The sequence below is a fragment of the Brienomyrus brachyistius genome, chromosome 14, assembly GCF_023856365.1.
Source record: "Brienomyrus brachyistius isolate T26 chromosome 14, BBRACH_0.4, whole genome shotgun sequence".
Classification (NCBI taxonomy): Eukaryota; Metazoa; Chordata; class Actinopteri; order Osteoglossiformes; family Mormyridae; genus Brienomyrus; species Brienomyrus brachyistius.
The window spans coordinates 24329713-24345123 of record NC_064546.1 but is presented as its reverse complement, the minus strand read 5'-3'; the positions used below and the strand labels follow the sequence as shown (position 1 = coordinate 24345123).

The window sequence follows — 15411 nt, the reverse complement described above, 5'->3', positions numbered from 1 at the left end:
GGCAGTGAAGACACTGACTTACACGGAGAACTCAAAGAACCCCAGGCAAAGTCATGCTAATATTTAGAAAGACAAACATTTCAGAGCACGTGGCTTGTAATTATTCCTATTGATTTAGGGTACTGAAGAGATTCATTCACTAAAAGCAGAGTCTGCAGGCATTACAGCCTGACAATCTGCTGGCCTTCTGGCACTCATTAGATGGAGGAGATTGCAATGCGGGGGCGGCATGGTGGTGCAGTGGTTGGCACTGGGGGCAGCATGGTGGTGCAGTGGTTAGCACTGTTGCCTCACACCTCTGGGACCCGGGTTCGAGTCTCCGCCTGGGTCACATGTGTGTGGAGTTTGCATGTTCTCCCCATGTCGTCGGGGGGTTTCCTCCGGGGACTCCGGTTTCCCCCCCCACAGTCCAAAAACATGCTGAGGCTAATTGGACTTGCTAAATTGCCCGTAGGTGTGCATGTGTGAGTGAATGGTGTGTGTGTGCGCCCTGCGATGGGCTGGCTCCCCATCCTGGGTTGTTCCCTGCCTCGTGCCCATTGCTTCCGGGATAGGCTCCGGACCCCCCGCGACCCAGTAGGATAAGCGGCTTTGAAAATGGATGGATGGATCACAACGCCCTAATTGGCATCCTGGTACACATACTGACCTGCCACTCTTAGGCTGGATGGATTGGCCCTGCCATGCCCAGGAAAGACAAAGCTGGGTCTGGACTAGGTGTCACCCTCCTGCTTATCACGACTCCATCGCCCCATTCCCAACCAGGGGGCACATTCCTGAAGCTGAAGCCTAAATATCGTGAGCTGTTACACCTACAGGACCTTCGTACGTGTATAATACATTATGGCAATCATCTGTGTTCTCATTAAATTGCATTAATAAGATTAAAAACTACAAAAAGGCACCTCAGAATGTTTCTGCTGAGACTGACGTGAATGGATAGCTCAGGGTATACTCAGGGCGTGCCCAGTGCGAGCTCATTTTCTTTCAACCTCAGGCCCTAATTGTCTTAGAGGTAGTTAATTGGACAGATAAAGAAAAAAAAAAAAAACCCCGGGTTAAGTGCTAAACAAGTGCTAATTAAACGGTCTCCCTATATGAAGAGGGACTCCAGCACTTGAGGAGCAGCGTAACGCCTCAGATCCCTACACCAACAACCAAGGCTGTGTTCTATATAATCTGGCTGAATCTGCCGCTTAAGGTGTTCAAGGGGGTGTGCAGTCTGATCACTTACCACTGAACTCATAATCACACTCATAGACAGACAATGATGCAGTTCAAGAAGTGGAAACTAAAATAACACAAAAACACAGCAAGAAAAAAAAAACACACAGAGAGAGTCCAGATACATTATATGTTAACGGCAGGAGACAAGAGAATGTTCCTCAGTCATAAAATGGTCTCCAACGCAAGCTGATGGTGATCTGATCCAATGATGGAGGAAGAAGGAATAAAGGTGAAGTCAGGGACAAGTGTAGACCAGAGGGATTTAAAATAAATAAATAAATAAATATATATATATATATATATAAAAAATTAAAAATTAACAAAAAGGCAGGAGAACAATTCTATAAAATCATTACGGACATGTAGCTGGATATAGGTCTTTATTATATTAAGGTCCACTGGGACCTCCCCAAAACTACCATCACCTCCACCGGACGACAGAGTGACACAACAGATCACAGTGCGCAAACCAGGACGTTACACCTGGACAACTTTCCTCTTAAGAAAAGAAAAAGATGTACAGCATCTAATAGGACATGACGGCCTATAAGAGGGGCAGGCATTGCAGGAATGGAAGCGTCAGTAACAGGGGACAGAACACAGCAGAGAGTGACGAAAAGCAAATGAGGCTGATTTACTGATGAGAGTTTTCTCCTTTCCCTCCTGGCAGCATCCTGTTGTTTTCAGCTGTCAATAACTAATTTGGCAATGTGGACCAAGAGGCGGCCAAAGCCCTCCTGGGGAGGTGAGGGCTCAGGGCTAGTTTCCACTCCTAATCTGGATGGAAAGTGGGGCGACTGATGAACTGGCCAGCCAGCCCCCCCCCCACTGTGAGCTTCGGTCATCCTTGGCACAACAATCAGCCCCGGCAAGGTTAAAAAGACCATATCATTAGACAGGGGGGGAAGTGGGTGTTCTTCCAACAGCAAATAAAAAGTACAGTTAAAAAAATGCTATTGATAGACATGAGTGCCCGTGTACTGCATACACTATTGGGTACCTGTGAGTAAGTCGCTCAGGAGGAGGCGAGAAGGGCGTCTCTCTATGAACTCCGGCTGACACTGAGGTTCCTGGATTCCGAACCTAGAGGAGCTACGGGGCCCAGAGGTGGGCTTGGAGGCGTCTTGTCATACCTTCCTCAAATATTAGCACACCTGGTACTTCGTCCACAGGCAAAGCAGGAGTTGCCAAGGTTACACAGCTTCTCCAACAGTGGCTCTGGAGGGTTAGTGATGAGTATCACTCAGATATCAGCTGATTATTGAACCCCCCCCCCCCCCCCAGGAACATGAAAACATCATGATACGCACAAAATGAACAAAGAGAGACAGGCTTTAAAAAGCTACGTAAAAAAACTGGAGTCGTAAAAGAGAATAAAAGGAAGTAAAATATTCTATACAGACAGCATTAATACGAAACAACCTGGCTCACAGTCTGGCTGTGTTCTCATACTCTTATCCCACAAGAATGACTCTGACTGACAGATTTTCCATTGAATCCTATGGATGAGCGATCGGTAATTGGATAGCACCTTAACTAAGCTTTTTACGCCTGATCTTCCAAGTAAACAGAAAGCCACACAGTGCAACCTGCCACCAATATGTGCCCTAGGGCCAGGAGCTGAAAGCCTGCTAGCCCATATTCCCCAGATTTGTATGCAGCCCCGCTGTGCTAAGACAGAAACCTGATGCCAATCACAGTGCGGGTATTTATCTCTAGCGGATGCTGGGTTGTCTGCTGGGTCATGTGACACTGCCAAATCAGCGAGATGCTACGCAGCAGGCACTTGCTGTATTGCCAAACACCCTTGGCTGGCTAATTCCCCCCCCCCTTAGCTAGTCCAATAAATATATGCATATTCCTATGCATCATACAAAATTCCAAGATTAAAAACAAGCTTAGCAGCCTGAAATAATAACATCATAATCTGCTCCGTAGTGAAGGGATCCCCCCCCCCACTTTCTCCACTAAATATGTGCCTGTGAAAACTCGATGGTTATGCAATAAAATCAGCTGTTGCCCAAAAAGAATTTAAATACACAGCGTGTTGACAAAGTGACGGACATACCAGACTTCAAGTGACTGAAGTGCATGCAAGTGTATTCTGGTTTCCATGGACAGACGGGCAGCCCATACCATGGGCCAGTGTGTAGAGGGACAGAAAGATGGACAGACAGGAGAGAGAGAGAGAGAGAGAGAGAGAGAGAGAGAGAGAGAGAGAGAGAGATTGTCCATGCAGAACACAATCAGTTGTGCACAAGGATCATGAGGGAGACATTTGCACTAGCTTCCCTGTTCTTGTGGACCCATCCCTGCCTCCCCCACCCTGAGGTATCCTACCCCATCAAAGCAACAAATCAGTCAGTGCTTGAAAGGCCTTGAATTACGGGGAGCCATAACAGAACCGGGGGAGGGGGGGGTACCAAGAGTACTTGGTATTCGAACTTCCACTCGTCAACTCAGTCCTCCTTCCCAGCAGCCACGGGTCTCAGCCCTGCCTCGCTGCTCCAGTGCCGGTGGCAGGCCATTTCCAGCAGCTCGAGCCCTCCTAGCGCCCTCTGCTGACCAATAAAGAACAGTGCCACAAGCAGAAGGTAGATGCGCAGTGGCGGCCAGAGCCAGAGACCCACGCAACACAGCCCGACGAAGGCGTTCCAGTAGAGCAGAGAGGCCGCTTTGATAAGCAGCACTCGTGCAGCGGTCTTGCAGGGCGGTACGTGGCTGACGCCCGGCGTGGCGTCAAAGCGCCTCGCGCCCATGTAGAAGTCGCGCAGCCGCTGCTCCTTCTCTGCCCAGCGCTCCTGGCACCAGACCTGCAGCTGCTCTGCAGAGTCGGGCAGCTCGGATGCCGGGTACCGCTGCACGTGGAAGTGGATCTCCTGGGGGAACTGGCCCAGTACAAGGTGACGCTCCGTCTGTGGGATGTTCTCAGGGTAAGCCACAGTGATGTCGTGAACGGCATCCAGATTGTCTCCTGTTCAAATTGGAGGACAATTAAGGAGAGACATTTGTGCGTGGTAAAAAAAAGAGGCGTGCACAGTGCAGCTCGGGGCCTAGCGCATAATACACCAGCCTTGGCAGCTAGGCAGTTTGTTTGTCCCTTTATCAAATGGACCTCTGTTGAGATAATCTCCAACATGCTGTTCATGCTGACATACACACACAGACATGACATCTGGGGCATGCAGTGCGTAGAGCCCCCGGTGGAGGGGAGGGGTATGGCAGCTCACCCTAATCACTGGTAAACAAGGGAATAATGAAGGATTTCATGATTGTCTTTGGCATACTGCTGACTCCCCACCCGTATGCGAGTTAATGAGATTTAGTTATGAAACAGTTTGATGACGTGACCTCTGACCTTTGCGCAGCGTGTCCACAATGAAGGTGAATCCAGTGGTGCGGGGGTGCAGCACGTATTCGTATCTAGGCAGTCCGTTCTTCTCGGCGAAGTCGTCACTTCGTGCTCTGGTGTTCTCTGAGGGGAGGAGGGGCACATGAACTTTCATTGCCCAAAAGCTGACTGCAAGTGCATCTCTGTTTCACATGTTTAAAACAAACTCATTTCGTTAGGTAGGTCCAGCTGAAACAAGATCCCCGTGGTGCCCAGCCATTATCGGAACGACCACGCCTGTAACATTAGACGCCAGACCTCCTCCCTCTCCTTTGCCTGATGTGGATCCACTGCACGCTAAGCTATGGGTGACGGCGTCCTTGCACGTCCGCCGGCATTTAGACCTGACGTCATTTCTTCCAGAGCCCACGACATCTTAAGGGCAGCTTAACGGAGCCTGCTGGGCGCCATAAGGTTTCTCGGCGTCACGTGAGCTCTTTGCCTCCGGCGGGTTCAAGACATGACGACACGGGGCAGTCTCACGTCTCGCCAAAGGGAGAAGAGGCTCAGCCCGGGGAGTATTAGTGACGTCACACTACCAGAGTCGGGCCAGCCAAATCCCATAAGAGGATTGCACGCAACAGGAGGCCCTCAATACCCTCCCGCTCATTCCAGGGCATCCTAGGATGCAGCGGGAACCTGAGTGTTCCTGGGTAATCGTACATCAGTCCAAGTGAATCCACCCCACACCCCACTGTGTATAGATGCTCAGCATGCCTGCCGTTTTGTAGAGCACCAGAACGTGGCAGGTTCACGTCATGTTTTGTTGTTTTTTGTTTTTTAAATGAGAGTGAGGGAAGCGAAAGGACGATGGTGCACCCAGAGGATGCAATACAGCTCATTACACCCTTTTCCTCCAGCGGCTGCGTCATCCGCAAAACTGGCCACTTCCCTTTCTGTGGCATGCTCACCAGTAAGGTCGGTGCCCTCTGGGAAGATGAGCAGCTGCAGGGGCTCGCGGATAGCACAGAAGTAGTCCAGCATGTTGCCCAAGTGTCTGCGATCCTGCTCCCAGCGACGCTGGATGAAAACAAAGCAGGCCACCTGCATGGCCCAGCCTGCGGGATACGGACAGGGGATCAGCCTTGGATGAGAAGCCAGGGCCGGGCAAGCCACCGCACCTCAAACCAGCTCGACAGGCATCATCATCGGTATCAGGCTGCTCAAATGCAATTTTACATACAATTCAAGTAAGGCACCCTACACTCCAAGGTGAGACAGCCTGGCCCCTTCGGTCTTTGAATGCCCTAAAACAGTTTTTCACAACCAAGTCGGGGTCCCCCAGAGAACCCACACTTTTGCGTCCTCCTAGCTCCCAACACATATGTACCAGGTAGTTGGTGTCCTTGATTCGCTGGAAGCTGGGAGGGAAAGCGGACTTTCTGGGTGTCCCAGCGAACTGGGATGAGAAACACTGGTTTAGGGATGTAAAGTCCCACTATTAACAGCGCACGACCACCCACCAAACCCCGGCACCGCCTTCAGTGCCGCCTTCAGGCAGATCTTCTCCAGCCGCAGGTAGCTGTAGCGGAGCAAGCAGCACCATAGGAACATCCAGTCCAGGCGTGTCCTGTGATTCATGACGATGACGCTACGCTCGCCGGGGATGAAGCCATCGCCGGTGATCACCACCTTCACGCCAAACACCAGCTCCAGCAGTGCCTAAAGAGGGTGCCGAACAGGCCACGTCAATGTCGCAGACATGGAAACCGTTTGCGGAACCTTGCCCATAGACCAGGGATGAGGCGCGGAGTCTAAGACGCACCTCAGGGAGGCACTCTTCCGAGAGATTGCCGTTCACATGCAATATTAGATCACAAGAACAACAGCCCACTTGGAATTTGGGCCCAAACACTGAGCTGTTATTTTTACCCTTCCCAGCCAGCACCTTGCATGTTTGTTGAGAGGCATTAACATTCATTTGGATCACCTTTGAGTGAGTCAGGATTCGGGAGTCAGGGACAGACAGAAATATGAACAAGACCAACATTCGGGTACATGGAGACAGAGGGAAGGGGCAAGACAAAGGAGGGCCACCGCACCACGGGCAGCGTCAGCCAGGTGGCGACGATGCGATCCGTGAGCCAGCGGTACCAGGCCGGAGACAGTAGCATGAGTGGCAACACCGGGCCCAGCATGAACACGCTGCCGAAGAAACTGGTCAGGAAGAGCGTCGCCACGAAGTAGAGACCCCGCGCTGACACCGCCATCGCCGTCTCTGAGGGACATGGAGGGAGGGAGTGAAGGAACGAGGAGAGGGGACACAGAGAGAGAGAGAGGGGACAAAAAAAGGAAGACAGAGACAGCGTTTTTAGACATGAGAAAGCAGCCGTGCCGCGCTCACATCCTGCGCAGTAGCTTCAAGGACGCTATAAGCACAGCTGGAGCGAGGCCCCGCTGCACTGACGCGAGATCAACAAACACAAGGATGGCGAGGAAAACCCAAGCACAGGAAGTCGGCAAACAACGACGCAGGCACTCTGCTCCGCGTCACCCCGACTGCGGCATTCACTTACCCCAGCACAAGACAAACAGAAACCACAAAATGCAGCACATGCCTGTGATGGGAAACAACCGCGGGGTGGGGGGCACACGCAAACACAACACAACTCAACTCAAGCCATTTTCCCCTAACGACAGCATAATGCATAATGACAATCATCATTTCAACAGTTCGACGTCCCGCCTGGATTTAATCGCACCCCAAAACCGGCTACTTACTCCTGGCTGACTTGGACATGAAGCCCAGTTCACAGAGCAGCGCAGGTAAACAGGACACCAGCTACATAACCTGACACCTGGAACATCACTGAAACGCTAACACAGCTCGCGAGGTCCATCACCTGAGCGGCACTCCAGCTTGGGGAGGAGGGGTTCTGAGGGGTGACTAAGCTCTGCAGATTCCTTCCAATCAGATTCTGTCCTCAGTGTTTGTCAACGGTGACAGTTGCGCTGTGGCTCACTCTCCACTGTACAGGCCTAGCCACTCCCCCACTGCGGCCCTTCCTGGGGACACGGCTGCCCATCTGCTGGGGCCTACACTCTACTCTCACGCACTCCTCAGCTGGGGCCCTGCTCCAGCTCCCTACCACTTACTCACTTCTTCCTGTTACCCAGAGAGCCCTTGAGGGGGGGGACTCCCCAAAAATGTTTTCCAACTTGCCTACACCAACACACACCCGTCCTGCCCACCTGGGGGATCTGAGAGCTGTGGCAGACGTGGGCATACACTCGCTAGCACGCACACACAAACATACACACGTTTTCCATTTCAGCGCCGAAACCATGCTGCAAACCACAGGAATCAATCAAAAGCTAACCAAGGAAACTCAGTGTTCAACCCCGCAGGACTGCATGTTTTCCGCCAACCTTGTAATGTACACACTGCACACCACCGCTGCCCGGCACAAAGTGGTGAACATGCTGCAAGTAACGCAAAATGTGTCTTCCTGTCACCGCTTATTCAGCCTGAAATGGAGACGACAAGCCAGCGCCGCGCTCTAGAAGCTGCCCGCCAGAGGCGCACTTACAAGCAGATAACAGGGCCAATTACACAGCAACTCCGCAAGACTCCCTGTCAAAATGGCTCAGGGCGCCGACTGAAATCCAACCACACCTCAAGCCTACAACGCAGAGAAATTCCACACAGATACAGAGCCAAGAAGTCATTCCGACAAGTCAGACCTGAATGAGGATGGGGGAAAAAATGAAGGATAAAGCTGACAAATTAGGTAAAAATAAACCAGCGACTGCAGAAGTGAAAATACACACGTCAACCATTAACAAGACACTTGTGCAGCATATTTCACAGACCAGCCACTGGAAGTCATGTGGGCATCATGTTTCTGCAAGTTACAGTGAGATTCCATTTATTTTCCGTACATGGGGAAAGAAGAACACCTATACAATTACAGGTAATGATGAAAAGGTCACAGGGGCTGAAGTCAGAAGAGGCATCCGCCTGTTTTTCTGAAATAAGCATGTTGTGTAATTGTTTTATGGAACAAATCTAATTTGGGACGTTCCCGAGGTTGGCGAGGCAAACAGCCACAGCTGCGCCAACCGTGCTCATCCACCCCTCCTCCACCATAAACCCTAAATGACCCAGGCGAGCTCATCTCCATCTCCTGCTTGAAAGCCTCGCCCCAGCCACAGATCTCCCAACCCGCGTCGTCGTCAGCATGACACAGCAGCTCCGTGCACCGCTGTAAAGTAGTTAATTCAGCACTTATGCCCCGGCTGGGAGTTTTTTTTAACGATGGAAAATATGAGGCGTGAGAGAGGTGAAGGACTCACTAACTCAGCACATTCATCTGAAGCCCTCCCAATGCACACCCCGACCGACCCATCGCACCTTCCCCCAACACACACATCTTCCCCAGGGATGGAACTCTCCCATCGTGGGAAGGGCAAATGCAAACGGCCCATAATTCCCTGTGGATGAAAGCTGTCATGCGAACAAATTGGCACGATAACATCACCACCTCACACAAAACCAAGCAACTCTTGTCTTTTTCCACCCAGATACAGGTGTCAAATTTAACGTTTTGTGCCCTAATGCCATATACAATGTGAGTATAACGGAAGTTAATTACTATGATTAAGAGTACTATGCTAGGGCGAGACACCTTGTAAACGTGGCACCAGCACCCATGTGCTTACAGGTTTGTATCTGTCCACCATACCACCTGCTGCTACCACTCCTACCTCTTAATAAGCCCACAAACCTCACATCTGCTTTTCTAATCAAGGTCACTCTGCACAAACGAGACTTTTCTGCATTCCTGTCTGGCCATCTATTGGCTTCAGTCCTTCAAACCCTCTCAACCACCCACTTGAAGTTCAGTTTAGGAATCAGAAACAATACCACCAAAAACCCTAAGGAAAGCATGGATCAGCCATCCGAAAACAAGCACAGGCCCTCGTTTTCTGTCTGTGCTCTTCCCATTGCAGACGTGACCCGAAAGCTGCAAGACAAGTGGAAAATAAAAAGGACTTCAACCTTGGGCTGTATCTCCCTGGCTAATCGCTGGCTTTAACAATCAAACCTGTTCACAGGAGACGGGGTGGGGAGAGACACCAACATCAACATTTTAATGACTTTTTCCATCGACTCTCCACAAAAGGTCAAACAAGAATCTATGATGTACTTCACTGGCATGACTTTGCAAATAAACAAACATCACTAGTACACTGGGTGCCTTTCACACAACTTTACACCATCCCAAATAGGATACTTTCTGCACAACGCACAAAAGTGACTGATTCCCAATACACTCATTAAAATACTGTATATATTTCTCTAATTATTTGTCCTCCCAGTGCTTAAAATGAGCATCACAGCACATGCCCTGGGCCACCATGTTTATGTATCCTGGCTGACTCTGCGACTATAGCTGTCAAAGGCTGAGGCGCATATTCCAGAGAGGGGTCTTGTCAACAAGAACTTGGGGGGAGGGGTTGCGTCTGGACATATCTGTAACACTCAGTACTGAGATCTTATGCTAAACAGGGCATGTTGCCAGGAAACTTCCTCTAACTGGGGAGAGGGGGGCTGATAAATGAGTTTGCTTCATTGATTGGTCGAAAAAATAAAAATAAAACTAGCCATCACCTCTGTTTGCGCAGGTCCACTGGACGAGATTTACATTCAAATAAACAGCTAGCCTCTCCACCACCATCATCAGCAGGCAAAGCATGCTGATGACCAACATGTAGATGTTTAGCCTTCCCAGCCAGCACCTTGCATGTATGTTGAGAGGCAGGGCCGCCACACCATCGCATCACAACTTCTGCTTCTCCATCGACTCCAGCAACTAAATTTTATTACTACGCATATTTGGTCACCCTTAGACTTAACAAAATCATAAAGGTCTGTGTTTAACTTGTATCATAAAATCCAAAATCCATTTTTAATCAAACAGGAATAGCATGACCTACATCTGCAAAACAAGTTTGCTCTCATATTACCACACTAGACAGCAAACCCAGACGCTGGATATTTTACAGAGTTGAAATGACCAATGACTGCCAATTAAGAGACATGACCGCCTCGGCACGCTCATCTTCGGTAAATGTGATGAAGCTGGAGGCTGTTTTAGTGAAACAAAGTTGTAAGGTGTCTACTTTAAAGAAACAATGAGACTATGGGTCAAATGTGGCAGCATTCCAGTCATAAATCAGGTGCCCATTAACATACACCTGTAGGTATGTGACTTATAAAGGCTGGAGCTGGGTGGAAGAGAACCTAACTAAATCCAATGTGGGTGGAATCACCACATGCTGCCTGTTACGCCCTGGTCTAACTACTTCTCTTCTATTGTGTTAAACTGGGAGGTACTCACGGTTCCAGTTAAACCAAGCCACTATGTTTTTCTTTGTTCAAGGAGAACGAGAGGAAGGGTTATTAGGTGGAAAGCACTGCTTAAATTTAGACTTGCGTCTGATCCTGGAAGGGTACTGCGTGATGTTAATGGTATAGTAGTATAGAAGTGAAAGAATGTACGCAGGCGGTGAGATGCAACGAACCATCTCCTTCGCAGCACCTAAATATGACCCGGTCAAGCATCTAGTACAACCTATAACACGTGAGCCTTTGTATGGCCCCAAGCACAACGACGGTGATTAGTTTAGTAAACAAGGAAGGGAGGCAATATACCCAACCCCATAGTTATCGAGCTGGGTTCCTGGGGGTGAAACCCACCGTGTATTACCATCTGGGCGCTAACATTTTTGGTAGCACACTCATACGGGGGTGGTAGTTATGATTGTTAGTGACATACACTCAAACTGATGTTCCAGTCACGTTTCTGCCTACATACGGCACGAAGTTTTCCTTTTAGCACGACAGCCGGTTTCACGCACACATCAGCTTTTCAGGAAGTATTTTGCATGTTTGCATGCGGCTTCTATCTGCATCCGACGTGCAAAGGCGCCTCGAGCTGGCACGAGACAACGGCGCACATTCGCTTAGCTAGACACATCGCTTAATTCACTGGCAAACACGGCATTCTCCATATGACATGAGTAAATTACACTGTCTTGATAAGCATTTCCTCAGAAACATGTTCACCAAGCGCCGTTACCAGTTATACACCATAACAGAGAGGCCGCTAGCAGGGCTACAACACACATACTGAGAAGGCTAAGGGGTTTAGCTTACCTACTCGGTGACTGGCTATCCAACTAGACAAGCAGAGGTGTTCCAGCAGTGTAGCGATAAACCAACAGGGCAAACATCACCGCGAATAACATGTGGTCGGCCGGTATCACCCACCTGAGTGGCCGCGGTTAGCCTTAGCGCGCTGGCTAAGCTTACAGGCGGGCTGCGGCACAAGTCACAACGCTAATGCAGACTGCTGGGGCACGGAGAGCTACATAATTAACGAAACTTCCAACAGCATTCATGACAGAAATAAAAACTTAGAGAGTCATATAAAAACCAGTCTTGCTTCAAGTTAGCTGCAGCATGCCGGACAGGGATAAGCGGTAACAGCCCGTCACCACGGCGTCCCCGCGACCTTTCAACTCTTCACTTTCACCCCGTTGGGCGCCGTCGAAAAGGCAGCAGCCAGGGGGCGCTGTTCTGTGTGACCCCACCGCTAAAAAGAAGCCAGTGAATTCGAGGTTCTCGATTAGGGATTTAATGTAATAATCTGTCCCGTTTTATGTGTGGATGGAAACGTTAAGCATTTTAATGCACCCGCAATTCTTGTGAAATGTACTATGCTGTATGTGTACCTGGGTTTGCGTGTCAACTTTAAGTTACCCTGTTTCCGACATGACACTTGCTAAAGAGTAATGTATTAATAATAGAGAAAAAATATATGATAATTTCAGACATCACAAAACATCCATAAATCTAGTTATGATAACTAACGACACCGACTTGTTGTCTACGCACATTATATATAAAAGATATATATATATATATCTTTGCAACCACGTAATAGTTCAAGTTTCACGCTTCACGCTTTATACAGTTTCGGTGTTTTTTTCCATAGAGTAGTTTGGGTGAAGGAAGGTTTGTAAAGTTGTACCTGTTCCATCTGACTGCAGACACAAGCTTACCACTATGAGGTCCAGAGTCCTGTCCTCTATAAATAATGATATAAGTTGAAAACACCCATTACTTTCAAACATAGAAGACTGTAGCGGACTAAAAAAGTACCGAAGGATAAATTGTTCTAAAAGTGGTTAGACCCTGTATCTACCTGTCTCAGTCCATCACCATCAAGCATGATGTGTTTGCTGAGTGTGTGTGGCTGCACTAATGTGCAGAAGTTGCTGCTCACCATGGCATTAGTGATTTTGACAGAGGCCGTTGCTGTACCCTGAGTGGCGGTCTCAAAGGGCCCTTGTGAACGTCCTGGACTTTGAGTGAATGTGTCAGGGCCGCCTAGTGTGACTGACCACTTTAGGTCACAGCAGTAGGGACAGTGTCAGGAGACAGTGAAGAGGAGAGTAGGCAGTTTCAGCTGGGTCCCCTGTGCGTGACAGGGTGTGTGTTTATTTCTGCATGTGCATCTGGGTATACAAACTTATTCGAGTGAGTTTATGTGTCTGGACGTGTAGAACTGTCCATTTGCATTTACATGTGTACGTTTAGATACAGAGCTGTCCATTTCACATTGTGACTGTGGATATATATGCATCTACGTTTGCTTGTTTTTTTTATGCGTTTTTATATTTTAAGGAAGCACATTTTGATAGTGTGTGATTTTTCAGTCTTGGACGTCATATCTTGGGTCTATTTTAAAAGTGGTCTTGATAGTGTTTTAACGAGGCTTTTTTTTTTTTGGAAAGAATCTGGTCCGGTTTATTGTTTTTAGACATTCCTCTGTCCGACGACCTTTTCTTTTTTAGCGGAGAGAGAGAGGGAAACGGAGGAGGGGAGGATATTCAGGGATAATCCGTGTTTGGGGAAGAGGCTGTAATAGAGGAGAGGAAGAGGGGGATGGAGAGAGAAACAGAATCAGAGGCCAGAAAGAGGCACATCATTCCCTTAGAAAGCTCCCTGCTTATATATACATACGTGCTTATCGTCTTCCGCTCCTTGTGGGCTTCTCATTTAGTGTCTTTCTGAGTTAATCCACCTGTCGGCCCCGCACCCCCATCTCCTCACCCCCTGCCTTCCGCCTCGTCCTCTCGCTCCATCTCAGTGTAATGCATGGTGATGTGCTTTTTCCACTGCAGGCTCCAGGCAGCCGGCATGGTGCAGGAGCAGATCAGCTGTCTATTTTTAAAGACGGCCAGCCGCGGTAGTGCAGAGGACCATGGATTAGCACATTAACACATACAGGCGGACACACGATTGTGCGCTAATCAGCATCATTGCTCTTTGGAGCCGCACAATGGCTGAGATAAAGGGAGCGTCACGTTTTTTCGGTGGGTCCTTTCGATACAGAACCGATGGAAGATCCTTGTCGTGTATTTTCCTGTGTAAGAAAGTAAGCAAAGGATATCTCAGCGGGGTAAACGGTAAAGCGGGCGTGTAAGGACACTGGAGGGGGTCACTGCTATACACACTTTTCTAAGCAGGTGACTTCGGACCTATGGAAGGCCATTCTGCTGTTCCAGGAACATTATAACATGGAACGCGGCAATATCCACCTGTTCCGCGTCCGCTTGCATGGTGCGCTGTTGCATCATGGCCTGACTATGCTGAAAGAGCGATCTTTGCCCTCTGTTGTATTCTCTAGATCCGCAGAGTAATTAAGCCATAATGCAGGAGGAGAGCTCCTAATCGCGGCACCTAGCGTGCCGATGTTGACTTTCATCTTCCGTCTTTCCATAACCCTCTCCTCTTAATGCTTCTCTCTGCCACCCCCCGACCTCTCTTCCCGTGGGAGCCCCCTGCTCCATGCCCTGCCCCCCTGCCTCTCCCCAGTCTGCCAGTGGGTCCTGTCAGCAGCGTGGTTTTCACGTTACTCCTCTCTGGTCCCGAAATAAGTAGGTCTCGGAACCCTCTCTTCCTGTCCTGGGAGCTACGCTTTCTCCTCAAACACGCAGGACCCTGGGAACAGAATCTTTCCCTTACTCACTTGGCATACTCACACTCAACCGCAAGCACACAGCCGGGGGGGGCGGGGGGTGGAGGATGCTTTGGCCTCATCTGTCCTCAACAATAAAAAAATTTATGAGGTCAAAATTCAAAATACATTCAGCACATTCATTTAATGGCGAGACTGTAGTTCAGAGATACAATATAAGGAAATGTGTGCCTAAAGTAAAAACAGAATATCATTTGTACATTTCGTGACCTTATGGCCATTGCTGAGGCTGCAGCTGGTAAAGGGTTATTTTCCTGACAGAGCAAAAAGCAGGTGAGTGTGAGAGATGGGCTTAGATATCTGCAATTCAGGGATCATTTTCCACTGCGTAATTCCAGTCTTGCCTTCTTTAAGAAACTCATTAAATAACCATTAATCATTTCTGGATTTTTGTTTTCTTCATCGGAAAATACATTTAAAAGGTCTAAATAGAAATACACAGAACAGGAGGCTGTCAGATGTGTTACGTCTTCATTATAGACCAGGAATGTTCTGGAATGAAAACAGCCGCAGTGTTAAGACCCAGAGTGTAGGGGCGCGGGGTGGAGGGGGGTGGAGTGCATGTCAACGTGTTGGTGTATGCTTTTAGAACACGGGTGGGGGGGGGGGTTGGGGGGCGAGTCCCAGGTCCAGGGCAGATTGTTTCCATCGGAAAGAATTTGGGGAATGAGCGTGAAGAGCTATCAGAGACCGCGAACTGGAGATGCTGCAGCGGCGGGTTCGAAACGCACAAGATGCGGA

The 15411-nt window shown here is 49.1% G+C and overlaps 1 protein-coding gene across 4 annotated transcripts; it reads right to left on the bottom strand.

Annotated features, from left to right (window-relative positions):
• Positions 1-1590: 1590 nt before the first annotated feature.
• Positions 1591-12167, bottom strand: lclat1 (lysocardiolipin acyltransferase 1). 4 transcript variants are annotated; one of them, XM_048974820.1, is made up of 7 exons: positions 11895-12167; positions 7340-9585; positions 6661-6836; positions 6082-6280; positions 5530-5676; positions 4586-4702; positions 1591-4201 (listed from the first exon to the last, which is right to left on the bottom strand). In XM_048974820.1, the coding sequence occupies exons 2-7, from the start codon at positions 7356-7358 to the stop codon at positions 3687-3689; spliced, it is 1173 nt and encodes a 390-aa protein (XP_048830777.1). In that variant the 5' UTR covers positions 7359-9585; positions 11895-12167; the 3' UTR covers positions 1591-3686. The 4 variants fall into 4 exon arrangements, with proteins under 4 accessions (XP_048830777.1, XP_048830779.1, XP_048830778.1 ...); XM_048974822.1 differs by lacking the exon at positions 7340-9585 and having other exon boundaries at positions 11781-12167; XM_048974821.1 differs by lacking the exon at positions 7340-9585 and having other exon boundaries at positions 11895-12166.
• Between the last annotated feature and the right edge of the window lie 3244 nt (positions 12168-15411).